Below are 14832 nucleotides of genomic sequence, written 5' to 3' on the forward strand. Positions count from 1 at the left end.
GATTTGTCTTTCTGTTCTTAACTGCAATATTAAATAATTTTTCATACTTCTGTGAATTTTCGACTGTATGCTTTCTATTATAAACTCTCAACTCTCATATCCACCTTTACCGCTTAAGTTGTGCTCCAATCGTGATCAATTTTACCTGTTCACCCCATGCCGCGTGCACAATTAGTTTTGCCGAGTCGGTAAACTTAATAGGCATACCATTTCGTCACAAGATGTTGCAATTTCGTCTATGAATCTTGTAGTACCGTAGCGATGTATTGTAAAGCAGATAAAATTTGAAAACACTAATAACCTGTATCTTATTCTGTGGTTACTGTTGTGCAAAGAATTTTAAAAAAAAATAACCTGAATATGATAATCTAAATATGACAAAATAAGGTCGAATCTGATAACGCGTTTTTGCTATTTCGCCAACCCAATTTACAACTTCGCCACATTAACGTGCAATGGACAAAATCGTTTCATAAAAAAATATACCAAAAAAAGAGTGGTTCAAATTTAAGAACATAAATATCAGGGTCCATGATTAAACGCTGAATTACCATTTAACCTTCTTTCGGACCAGCTGGCAAATTTGTTTTTTTTACGTTGAAAAAAAAAGTCTTTATGTGACGTCAGGATTACGTCTTTTTTACGTTGAATTTGAAAGGTGAAAACACTTCTTTTTATGACGTCTTTTCAACGTCTTTTATGTGACTTTTTTTCAACGACTTTTTGTGACGTCTTTTCAACCTCTGTATTGTTACGTCTTTTTTGTGACGTCTTTTCAAGGGGCCTGAGGGGCGGGGCCAAAAAGGGTAAAATTTATGGGCGGCCGTTTTAGGATAAAATACATAAACTACTTAAGTGCAAAAAAACAAATGACCATTATGTACTTTTTCAACTTAAGTGTAAAAGATTTCCACTTAAGTTAAAAAAATAACATTTGCACTTAAGTGCAAAAAACACGGAGAGGATTCCATAAGAAATTCACACATCGAAGTCATTATCGACTGTTCCAAAATAAAGCTTGACAATTGGTCGACCAATCAGCAGTGTTCTATCAAGCTCACTCGTATCGACCAATCAAATCGTGCATACTATTGCAGTGTGCCCTAGCGATGCGTAAACAATATGGCGGCTCCAACAATAACTCGTGTTAATTTTGGATCAAGCACATGTCACCAAATCGCGCCAAATGGAGGTATCAACTGTCGTGGCAAATGCTATGAACAGCATATCTACAGCCAGGAACAGCCTTGTAGAAGATGCGATAGTTGAAACCACAAGAAGGCTGTTTAGAAGAAGACGTTATCGGCAAGACGGGGGTATGTACAATAGATAGATAGATAGATAGATATTCTTTATTTCCTCTTACATAAGAGATTATACACATAAATACACATTTCACATATTACAGAATATCGGGAAACATCTACAGAACAGAGTTCATATCTTTCAATAGGTGTTTAATATTGGTGGCTACTGCTAGCATAAGTTGCTCCCATTCGTCATCTGGTAGTGATACTTTAGTTCGATCTCCAAGAAGGAAGTTTGTTTGGTCGCTTTCTTCCAAAAATGAAAAGTCAGCGTATGACTTCACATTTATACAGTCTACAACTTTCTCTAAAAACATATCTCTACTATGAAATAGGGCTGGACATTTGATGACAAAGTGTGTCACAATATCACTACTTTCCTTCGAGCACAGTTTACAAACAACGCCAGTGTTCTCCCAAGTAAATGATAATTTGAGGATATACACTATATCCCACGTAAACGGTCTATATTTCAAGCTTAGAAGTAATAACGGGCTAGGGCCTCGTGTCGTATGTATCACAGAGTAACGTCGGAGTTCGTGTTTTTCACTCAGTTTTTCTCTCCATTTATTGTAATACCGGTCTGACATAAATTTGTCAATAAAGCGTTTCCATGCGTATTTTGGTATAGTTATCGGGCTAACGATAAAGTCTCTGAATAGACACTGTATTTTAAATTTCATGAATGTTTTGCAAACGTCTGGAATAAATCCTCGTTGGTTTACCGATGAATATCCATACAAAAAACTACTCATTCTAACAATAAAAACGAGTTTCCACATAAAATCCATAGTTCCATTACAGAGCTTGTTCCAGAACATCAACTTTTTACTTTCGATTTCCTTTGCTATATCGTATATGCCTAGACATTGAGTTGTAACGGCAGTCGATGAACGTTTTGATTAATGGCAGTATTAATTGACTATGAACGTATATGTTGAGATATTGAGATGTGCTATGATTCGTGAAATATGGTATTCAATATTGATTTTTGACAGATAACTAGTTTACAGGCCTTGTTTTGGAGTGTATGTCAAATTTCGGGGCCCTTCAGAAGTTCAGTTACTTTTCATGCCATTTTACTGTCATCCTAATTGGCTTTTGCTAAGTATTTCAGAATACAAAATTATCAACTTCACCTTAATCAGCATCCATTGCTTGACACAACTTTCTTTCGTTTTGTTTATTTCGGTACTTAAACCTGTTTCATTTAGGTTTTTATTCTTCATATTCCCGTAAATTTTCATAACACAAATATACATGTTTTCAAGTAGAATTATAAGTATTCACTGTAATTCATGAGAATGATGTACTAGATGAGAGGGGTTATATGGGTAAATTTCTTGCGGAGACGAGGGTGTGCTGAAAATCTTGTATATATGTGTATGCTGTTTTACGTAACTTTTTAAAATATGGCAGCTTACAAGTTAAATGTTTACATAACTGACAATAATAAGGAATTATCTTTTGATTATGAATAAATAAACAGACATTGTTGTATTGTTCAGCAACAATTTTACTTAAAACTTATTCAGACTATCTCTCGATTGTAATAATTGATGAATTAAACTGGCTCAGAAGAAGCTATACTTTCCTTAAAGGCATAAAGACTATTCAATTGCCTGCTAAGAATACAATTTGATTATACATATATCTTTGTTTAAATTTCTCTCTGTTTTTTGAAAATGAACACAAGTGATTTATATATAACTTACAATTTGATTGAAAATTAGTCACTATTTACTTTTGTTCGCATTCATTAACAAAATATTATATATTTGACTGTTTTATCGCGTACCTCAACATTTTACCATTTATTCATATGTGTTTGTAAGCTAGGAATTATCACGATACAATGAGACAGTCTGACACTTGGTAACAATGTTAAATAAATTAACGGCAATTACTGTCTGTACTATAAAGTGTCACTGGCAGCTGTCCATGTATACACAAGGCAGTCCCTATAAACAAGCACCTGTGACTGCATATCTCTGAGTGACAACATTTTTGATTTCCTTGTCCGACAGTTTGTTTTGACAGGATTTAAAAACATTTCCTCCAGAAATTTAACTGTATTAAGTATGATTTATTATTTGGATCTATTAAATTGTATTTAATTTTTAAACAGTCGTACTCATGATGTTATTAAACATGTTTACCCATGTAATATTTTATGATATTCACTTAAATGAGTTTGTAATTGCACATCAATTAAAGTCATAACAAATTGCAACATATGCGACACTGTAAATTATTTATGATATAACAACACATTATTAAGTATTTCAGCTAACTGCTATTAAAGAAAAAACTATTCAACTTGTGATTGTAAGAAACTCGCACAGACACACACACACACAAATATACAGCACTTGTTGTTTATGTTGTCCTGTCAACAATAATAAATAATCCTTATTATCGAATACCTTTCTACAATGTAATTTAACTCCTTCTTCCATGTTGTTTTATATTTCTTGATAAACTGGAATTTAAAACATAAATTTCAGAATTCTAAATTTCAGCTTCTGTTAAGATTTAATTATGTACTAAATTTTCTGATTGATACCAAATATGGTAGTGTTCCAAATTAGTTCATGATATCATTCCTAAGAATTGGGGTATAAAATCCTCCAACTTGAAGTGTTAAAAAAATAATAAGTATGTATCAAATAAGATGTTTTTCTTGTACACATTTACTGCAAACAGAGCTGAAATTACCTAGGTCAACAATTTTGTTGATTTTTTTTTTCAGAATTTATAACCAAAAAATCTGAATTCAAAAATACACATGAATAATTAAACTATATCACTAATATATTTGTTAAATTATAGATATTTTGTGACTGTCACATTTTACAAGTTAAATAATATTAACACAGAAGTATTCTCACATTAATGTAACAAAAATACCATAGGTGATTTCATATTTCATATAAAAAATATATTCTGTGTGTTTTTTTCACTTACCTGGTAAGTGCAAAAGATTTATTTGCATTATGTGGGTTTTTTTCACTTAAAGATGTATTCTTTGGTTTGGATCACATTCATGTCTTGTTTCGATCTGGCGTAACCAGTTTTTGTAATATTTTACAAATTATGATCCAGTTTAATAGCAAACAGGCGTCTAAAAAAATGTTAAAAAATAGAAGCCTGTTGTTTGCAGAACCTTTTTTACAAGAATTAAAAAAAAAATGACCACTTTGGCGGTGATTTTGAAAATGTGTATTAATGTGTATTTCTTGCTCTTCACAAAAAGCCAAAATTTCACCTTTTTTAACACTAGATTGATCACTTAAATTGTCGTCATTGTCGCAGGTTCAGTTTTGCTGTACAACTTTGTAATGTTCAATATGATAAAAATAATATGCAAGAAAGTGGAATATTATACACTATTGGTATTTTTTTTACATATTTAGTGGAACTAAAGCACTTTTGATATTTGACCCCGAAAAAGGTGAAAAACAACACAAATAATAATGGGACCAAAAAAAAAGCACACAGACCCCACATTTTTGTGGCTGTTTTAGAAAGAGTAACACATTTTCTTTTGATTCGTTAAATATTTAAAAAAGTTTAATAGCAGAACTTTTTATATCAAGCATTTAATCTGCAAAAAATGGCGAAAAAAATGAGCATTTTTCCATTAAAAAATAAGGGGTATGGTTAACTTTTTTTAGTTAAAAGGATCAGATCAAGAAATTTTACTTCAATAATTTAAAAGAAAATATTATTTTTATCAATTCTACAAACATTCATACATATCTGATAACACACTTGGAAGAAATTGCACAAATTTGTTCAGCAAATGGTCAATACAAAACAAAATCACCTTAAATCACATATTGTGTTAAAGTGGTGTCTTTGACCGATCATAGAACAAAATCCACCACACGGACATATTTGGTTTTTTATTGTATATTTTTGGTCATGTGATTATGACCCTACTATTTATTGTATGTAAAACAAAGAATTACATAAACAAGGTTCATTTGGAGGCAAATTGTGCTCCTTATGATGACATTTAGCGCCAATACGGAGCTGGAAGGCTTTTTGATCTTCATCAAAAAGTTTTGGGTCGAGGGTAAAAAGCTAGGGTCAGTCGGGAACCCTAAACAGACACCCTTTCTTTGGCTTAACCAAATTATTTCTGAACAATAACCCATACCTTGTGGTAGTTTCTTAAGATTTTTTGGGATATCATGAAATTTCAAATTTTTTTTTCTTCTTCAATGTAACAAAATGAAACAAAATACATTTTTATTTGATGCAACAAGGGTTTATTAGAAATATAACACTTAAAAAATAAAAACAATGTCAATACCGATGAACAAAACACAAAAAAAACCTGAGTAATTTTCTAACAATAATACTAAAACAAACAAAAATGCCCGTTACATGAATCAATAACATTCCCGAGTGCCAATGCAATACGTTAAGGACAACGAAAAGAAAATATAGGTGAAAAAAAACAACCCAGCGAACTTACTTATTATACAAAAAAATATAAAGATACAAAAAAGAGGGACAACTCTTACATTTGTACCAATAATAATTCTAAATCCCCAAAAGTCATATATACGAATATAATACAGTATAATACCAACCCAAAAAAATTCTTTAAATGAAATAACTAATATAAAACAAAATTGCACGTTGTTTATGGATATTAAAATTATAACAAATAATGTACAGAGCAAAAATGTCACAATGAACAACAAACTTTCACATACTTTACACAACAAGAATAAATTTCTACATAATGTACATAAAACATACTATGTTGTTAAATAAAAAAAAAACACTTTATAAAACATTAATAAACATTTACATTCGGATCAAAACAACATGTATTGTGGTTTTACAAATATCACACTACACAACAATAATACACTTTTACATTACGTACAAATAACAACATGCAATATTGTGGTATAAAAATATTTCATTGTAAAAATAACACTGTTGTATGTAATATAAAAAATGAACTTGAAATATAGTCATATTGGGCATATACATGTAATAAGAAATATAGAATATCATCCTGATTAGTGTGATGTATAAAATGCTTCCAAGGCCAAAATGTCTTTCCTGTTGGGTATTGCACAACCATAGCATAGTCGTGGTCTAGCAGTTGATATTGGACATCGTTTGTGTTATTATTGTCAGTTAATGCGTGAAGTTTACATTTAAAACGGCCGATTTTACGTTGGGCTTGCATGTTGGCCATCAGTGCCACAACGTTGTTTACATCGTTACGACAGCTTTTGTTGTCTACACTTTCGCGATTGGAGATTTTCAATGCAAGGGACACAACTCTTGTGTGTTTTTCACTTAAGTGCAAAATATTTATTTCCATTAAAAGTTGTTTTCAATACATTCCTGTAAATTAAATGATGTCTATAAACTACATAAACCTTTCTGATAGTCTGCATGCTGTCTATATATGGAAATGTATCTGATTGTTGATTTGTAAGAACCTGAAAACAAATTCATGCATTCCGATTTGATTGGCTCATGGTTGATTTCTTTCTTAATCTTACTATAGCAAAATAACATCATTGTTTGTTATTTTCTAGAAAATCGTGGCCGAAGAAACAGTACCAAATGGAAACTCCTGGTTTTTCTAATGTCCAAGGCCAACGATGATTTCATACCGACAACCTCTGAGAAAAACAGGCTTCAGCGTTGTGGATTTGGTAAGCATTTCTGGGTGGCAAAACAGTTTGAGATGCTTATAATTTCCTCCTGTAGGTCAATGAGTCAGATTACTGATAATAATTCCAGCGTTATTGTAAAAGCTTGTCAACTTTTCTTGATGGAACCATATAAGTATCACTGTAAGTCAAACTGTCCCCCAAAGCCCAAAACACCTATCACTAATAGCAGGCTGGTAGTACATATTGAAAGGCCATGCATGATGAATTGCTCCTGTTAGTTGTTAAAAATGAAAGATTGTCAATTGCATACAGTGCTTTTCATACCAATATGACTTTTTGGATAAAATCATAAACAAATACTTTCAGGATACCCCAGGATACAGCTTAGTCCCCATGATAGGTATCCTGTCAAGTCAGTTATAGAATTCCAAACATTGGAGGATTTTGAGGATACTCTTGTAGATTATTATCCTAATGTCAACCTAAGATTGTCTGGGTTCTACTACGCTAAGGCAGACAAAGGGCGCCACTTGAAAGTGTTGAACCCCAACACACCAGTTGATCTCAGGAAGCAGATAGGCCAGGGGAAGTTGTTCCTGATCCCCAAGAGGGATTTAAGAGTTGTAAGCTCATTTTAGTTAATTTATTTACTTTCATCTAAAAGTGGGTTGTCACTTATAAATACAGATATCATATAAATTCCCGATTTTTTATTTTGATTGTTAAAACTATATTGACTGGAAAAGTTAAATTCTTCTTCTTAAATTATTTTTTTACCAGGTGAATTGTGTGACACATTTATCAAAATCTACCTAGCAGAATTGATCACAATTTCATTTTTTTTTTATCTTTAACTTAAATTCTCTTTACAAAATTAAAAAATTAACAGAGAAAACATCTTAACAGCAGTATACAACATCAAATATCATATATACTTATGACAAATATATTAATAACAAATATCTTGATAAATATATGCATATTTCTTGAAATTTTAACATTGTATAGATAAGTTCTGAGAAATAAACAATATTTGGCATCGCATAAGAGTAGTTATATAAAAAAAATCTGTTGGGGGGGAAAAAAGGGACATTTTAACGAGTAATAAGATTCCTCACCAATGTCTTGGGTATTGCAATATGTTTTGGTTCTCAACATGATTTCATCTTCCAGTTGCCACTATAAGTTTACTAGTTTTAAATTTACACAATGTATTGTGCTCATTTTCCGGTTCATATTATTAATCTGAAGGTATTGCTTTTTTCAACCTTGTTCATCAATATTTATGAATATTGGAAGACATGTTGGCACTTAATGAATGGGCCTGTTCTAGTTTATTTTTTGTTCAAATTGTTTAAAGGTTACCTGAGTAAAATAAATTAAAATTTTCAGTACATTTGACCTTATGATTCTGTTTCACAGATGCAATATGGTTAGCCAGCACCTTTGCAGTTTCGATATCTTTTAGGTTGTAATATCATAGCAAGGTCAATGAGAAAAAATAAAGATATACATTATAAATTATGTAAGGGTCATGAAGTCATATTCATTGTATGTTTAAAAGCTGTGCATTGTAGGAATTTGGCGATTCCTTAGTCCTCTTTAATCACAAAATAAAAGTGACAAACAAGATTTGATGTAGTATGTATACCTTTGTCCTCAATGACTGATTCACCATATACAAAGACTTGGTTATATCTACAGCCATCAAATGCAGACAGTGTTATCCAAAGAGAAGAACAACCAGCTGCAAGACCAGTAGCAACTCCAGAGGTACAGTTCAACAAAATAACCTTCAAGTGTGAATTATTAGCTCCCCTTGCCTAATAGGTTAAGGACAAGGATGGTTTATGCCACACTAGGGTATATGTCCTCTATCAATAATTTCTTGAAAGTGCTCCTCAAACCTAATCATTTAATTGAATTCTGTAGTTCATGAATAGTATAACACCACTTGGGTCAGACAAATAAGTCCTAAAAGTGGAAGTGTGAATTTAAAAATCACAACTCCTTAATATGGTGAATGTTGTTTCTTTTTAATAAATTTGGCATGGAATATTGGTTTCTACAACAAATGACCTTGACCTATTTAGAGAACCACGTGAGTAGCATATACAATAATTTAATTGAAAACTAAATAAAATTCAAATTTGGCCTAACCGCTTAGTGAAGGCAAAGAGTGTGGTAAGGCACACTTTAAAAAAATTAACAATAGATTGATTAAAGATGCCTAAAATCATTTAGATTTAAAAAAAAAAGGATTTGTTTTAAATAAACATTTAACATTGGGATTGGCATGGTATACAATTTCTGTGATCACCAGGAAGCTATTATTTAACTGCAACATTTCGATTCCATTGAAACAGCAAGTCAAAAATTATTTTTATTAAGTTAATGTTGGAAAATAAAAGTAAATGAAAGAAGTGCAAATATAACCTAAATGAAAGCAGGTCAATAATTAACCTACATTCTTTGCAACTAAACTGGTCCAAATTTCATATTTAGCCACCCATTGGGTTACTGCATCCACCATCACGGGAACTGGAAGAGGATCATTCCATTGTAAGGATAAAATGTACCACTGATATGAAAACGCAAGTTTGTTGATGTAACAACATCAAGGCTATCAGATTGATTTCCTTTCACATTTTCATGTGGTGTCTGTTACTACATGACTGTTAACATCTTGTTGTGTCTGTTACTACACGACTGTTAACATCATGTTGTGTCTGTTGCTACACGACTGTTAACATCATGTGGTGTCTGTTTCTACACGACTGTTAACATCATGTTGTGTCTGTTCCTACACGACTGTTTACATCATGTGGTGTATGTTACTACACGACTGTTACCATTATGTTTTGTCTGTTACTACACGACTGTTAACATCATTTTGTGTCTGTTACTACACGACTGTTTACATCATGGGGTGTATGTTACTACACGACTGTTACCATTATGTTTTGTCTGTTACTACACGACTGTTAACATCATGTGGTGTCTGTTACTACACGACTGTTAACATCATGTTGTGTCTGTTTCTACACGACTGTTCCCATCTTGTTGTATCTGTTACTACACGACTGTTAACATCATGTTGTGTCTGTTACTACACGACTGTTTACATCATGTGGTGTATGTTACTACACGACTGTTACCATTATGTTCTGTCTGTTACTACACGACTGTTAACATCATGTGGTGTCTTACTACACGACTGTTAACATCATGTGGTGGCTGTTACTACACGACTGTTAACATCATGTGGTGGCTGTTACAACACGACTGTTCCAATATTGTGTCTGTTACTACACGACTGTTACCATTATGTTCTGTCTGTTACTACATGACTGTTAACATCATGTGGTGTCTGTTACTACACGACTGTTAACATAATGTGGTGGCTGTTACTACACGACTGTTAACATCATGTGGTGGCTGTTACTACACGACTGTTCCAATCTTGTGTCTGTTACTACACGACTGTTAACATCATGTTGTGTCTGTTGCTACACGACTGTTAACATCATGTTGTGTCTGTTCCTACACGACTGTTCCCATCTTGTTGTGTCTGTTCCTACACGACTGTTAACATCATGTGGTGTCTGTGACTACACGACTGTTAACATCATGTGGTGTATGTTACTACACGACTGTTAACATCTTGTTGTGTCTGTTACTACACGACTGTTAACATGATGTGGTGTCTGTTACTACACGACTGTTCACATCATGTGGTGTCTGTTACTACACGACTGGTCCCATCTTGTTGTGTCTGTTACTACACGACTGTTAATATCATGTGGTGTCTGTTACTTCACGACTGTTAACATCATGTTGTGTCTGTTTCTACACGACTGTTCCCATCTTGTTGTATCTGTTACTACACGACTGTTAACATCATGCTGTGTCTGTTACTACACGACTGTTAACATCATTTGGTGTCTGTTACTTCACGACTGTTAACATAATGTGGTGTCTGTTACTACACGACTGTTACCATTATGTTCTGTCTGTTACTACACGACTGTTAACATCATGGGGTGTCTGTTACTACACGACTGTTCCAATCTTGTTGTGTCTGTTACTACACGACTGTTGACATCATGTGGTGTCTGTTACTGCACGACTGTTAACATCATGTGGTGTCTGTTACCACACGACTGTTAACATCATGTGGTGTCTGTGACTACACGACTGTTAACATCATGTGGTGTGTGGTGTCTGTTACTACACGACTGTTACCATCATGTGGTGTCTCATGTTGTGTCTGTTTCTACACGACTGTTCCCATCTTGTTGTATCTGTTACTACACGACTGTTAACATCATGGGGTGTCTGTTACTACACGACTGTTCCAATCTTGTGTTTGTTACTACACGACTGTTAACATCATGTGTTGTCTGTTACTACACGACTGTTAACATCATTTGGTGTCTGTTACTTCACGACTGTTAACATAATGTGGTGTCTGTTACTACACGACTGTTAACATAATGGGGTGGCTGTTACTACACGACTGTTAACATCATGTCGTGGCTGTTACTACACGACTGTTAACATCATGTATTGTCTGTTACTACACGACTGTTAACATCAGGTGGTGTCTGTTACTACTCGACTGTTCCCATGATGTGGCGTCTGTTACTATATGACTGTTCCTTTCATGTTGTGTCTGTTTCTTTAGTGGATTTTCCCACTCCTATTACAGTGTCTCTTTCCTGCTGTTGATGGTATTTTCACAAGAAAATTTAAAACTGCATAATTATATTGTAACGTCTGTTACTACACGACTGTTAACATCATTTGGTGTCTGTTACTTCACGACTGTTAACTGTTAACATCATGTGGTGGCTGTTACTTCACGACTGTTCCAATCTTGTGTCTGTTACTACCCGACTGTTAACATCATGTGGTCGCTGTTACTACACGACTGTTAACATCATGTTGTGGCTGTTACTACACGACTGTTAACATCATTTGGTGTCTGTTACTTCACGACTGTTAACTGTTAACATCATGTGGTGGCTGTTACTTCACGACTGTTCCAATCTTGTGTCTGTTACTACACGACTGTTAACATCATGTGGTGTCTGTTACTACTCGACTGTTCCCATGATGTGGTGTCTGTTACTATATGACTGTTCCTTTCATGTTGTGTCTGTTACTTTAGTGGATTTTCCCACTCCTATTACAGTGTCTCTTTCCTGCCGTTGATGGTATTTTCACAAGAAAATTTAAAACTGCATAATTATATTGTAACAGATTTTATTTACATTTGGTGAAATATTAAACACATTATGTACAAATAACAGCCGCAGAAGTCCTCTCACAAGCACAAATTTCATAACAACAACCTCGTAAATGTATTACTTCCTTTCTTGCAAGCAATCATCTTCAACAAACTTCACAGTTGAAAAGACTGATGAGATACCAATCAATGTACATATATTCCAAAATATGTAGATATGACATGCATTTTTGATCCCGTAATTAATTCACACACTAATATTAATGGAGAAATTTCTTTCAAACTGACATGCTTAGTAATTATATGAACTAAAACCAGAAGAAATAGTCTATGTCTGATCAGATCATTTAAAGACATTTAAGTTTCAAAACATTATAATTCATGCAAAAAAAAAGAAGACATTGATAATATTCATTACAATACATGGCATATTCTACAGATTCTAGAATCATTCACATGGGAGGGTTAGGTAGACACTTGGTCAGAGACCCCATCATATATTGTAAGTTATCATTAGTTTAAGGTGATAAGGGATTGTAGCCAGATCTGGAATTAATGTATTTACAGTGATAAAAATGTTTAAATATTAGAAAAAACATTGTTTTTTCCATTTGGTATGGTATATTTAATAATTATTGTGTGGAAACGGTCGACCATTCCGATTGCCATATGTTAGCCTTTGTAATTACACATATTAATATTGACCAAGTTTAACCTTTACCACATATATTTGACAAAGTTAATGTGCAAAAGCCATCAACCAATCAGAGCAAAGTATGCTAATTAATTATGTACAAAATTTAACTTTTCTCAGCTTTTGTATAATGTATATGCATACCAAGTTTCGACAAAATCAATCAAACAATATCTAATCAAGTTACGTTATGGAAACTGAAATTTGGAATTGGACCAATCAGAGCACAGAAAGCTAATTGATTATGCACAGATTTTGCTCATAATTCAAACTTGGACCCAGCCTTTGTATAATGTACATGCATACCAAGTTTCATCAAAATTGAACAATATTAAATATCTTCCAGCCACTAAAGTATGAATCAATGCGCCCCATACCTGGAATCATCATAATTGTCATTAATTATCATTTTCATATATATATATATTTATATAAAAACAAAACAAAACATCACGTCATCAAAATCATCTGTAACATCGGCAAATTCATTATGATTTTAAAATATCAGCCGTCAAGATCAAGATCGGCCAGACGACTCTTTTACATCAAAAAAACATCATTTTCACCAAGATCATCAACAGCAACAAAAGTCATCATCTCAATTAAAAGATCTTGAAAATGAAGCCATTGCTGAATTGAAATAATTTGCAAACTGAATAAGAAATCAACAAAAGAAAAACACAAAGGTCGTTTAGAATGGTGTAATGGATTTTTCAGCCCTGAATTAAAGTGGAAAACTTGAGTAATTGTCATATCAACATCGATTAAATCATTATCAAACTGTATACAGTTCACTGATTTTGGCTGAGTTTTGCCTCGAGGTCTTGCAGGGAGTCTGGCTTCTGCATTTCTCTCACAGATGTGTGACCATCAGTGTCGCCAAGCATCCCAAGCATCCACAACTGCTCTGGAGTTCTTCTGGACTCTGTCCTGATTCGGTGTTTATTCCATGCTTCTCTAAAGTTCTGAAGCTGTCTGTTTACCTCAGGCACAAAGACAAGCTGAAGTGCACAGAGATGGCAATCATTTGAGGGATCAAGGATACCTCTGTCCTCCATGTCATGGAACAGTTTACAAAATGTCTCTCCAACTTCTGTCTGGACATCCCTCCACAACCTCTCTATCCTCTGACTGTGGACTGACCTGCCCGTGATGTGGTTGTTCCTGGAGCTGCTTCTGACCAAATTCATAAACAGAGCCACCTGTACATTCTCTCCTCCGTGATCAGACCGGACCCGTGATGGTAAGCCATACTGGATGACAGCAGTTACAAAGAGGTCCAACACTGTTGATGACCTGTTGTTGGTGCTGCATCTTCAAAATGTCACCAATCTTGAATAACCATCAATGCATCCATGAGTAACCATGCCCCATCTGGAAAAAAATGGACACTAAAATCAAACATTTGCGCATAATTTAACATAAAGAAATAACTATTTTGTCAGTCTCCTAATTTTGCTTAATGGAAATCACAAAAGAAGAGTTCTACAGATTTGTATGGGAAAAAGGTAATATTTGAGCCATATTCTACATATACAACCATACACACCATGTGTTTGATCAGAATTGAATAATAAGGAAGCAAGTAATAAGGAAACCAAAATATATACAAATAGACAGATGTATGGATACTCCAAATATCATATCTAATATATCATGATAATTTAAATTAGACTTTAACTTTACATTAAAAATGCATATGTTGAAAGATAGAAGAACGTTTATTGCGGATTTTGACTTTTTGCTAGTACCGGTACTTAGAAATAACAACAACCTTTTAAATCATTCAGTGGGACAATTTAAAATACTTGGGAAAGCCATTTTTCTGCAAATGTAAGTGTTTAGAAACATTATCCAGGGGGAGACCAAGCTTGCAGTGAAAGTTTTTTTCAGTCTGAAATGTGTATATGCATTATAAAGATT

General features: G+C 33.6%; 1 protein-coding gene across 2 annotated transcripts; it reads left to right on the forward strand.

Moving 5' to 3' along the window:
- Window positions 1-6942: 6942 nt before the first annotated feature.
- LOC110442444 lies at window positions 6943-14343 on the forward strand. Of its 2 annotated transcripts, XM_021486055.1 has the most exons (4): window positions 6943-7003; window positions 8669-8737; window positions 9470-9526; window positions 13898-14343. In XM_021486055.1, exons 1-4 carry the CDS (start codon window positions 6950-6952, stop codon window positions 14060-14062), a joined length of 345 nt encoding a protein of 114 aa, XP_021341730.1. In that variant the 5' UTR covers window positions 6943-6949; the 3' UTR covers window positions 14063-14343. The 2 variants fall into 2 exon arrangements, 1 of the variants encoding a protein (XP_021341730.1); XR_002462018.1 differs by lacking the exons at window positions 6943-7003; window positions 13898-14343 and adding an exon at window positions 7462-7587 and having other exon boundaries at window positions 9470-9527.
- Window positions 14344-14832: the final 489 nt, after the last annotated feature.

The sequence above is a fragment of the Mizuhopecten yessoensis genome, unplaced genomic scaffold (assembly GCF_002113885.1).
Source record: "Mizuhopecten yessoensis strain PY_sf001 unplaced genomic scaffold, ASM211388v2 scaffold716265, whole genome shotgun sequence".
Lineage (NCBI taxonomy): Eukaryota > Metazoa > Mollusca > Bivalvia > Pectinida > Pectinidae > Mizuhopecten > Mizuhopecten yessoensis.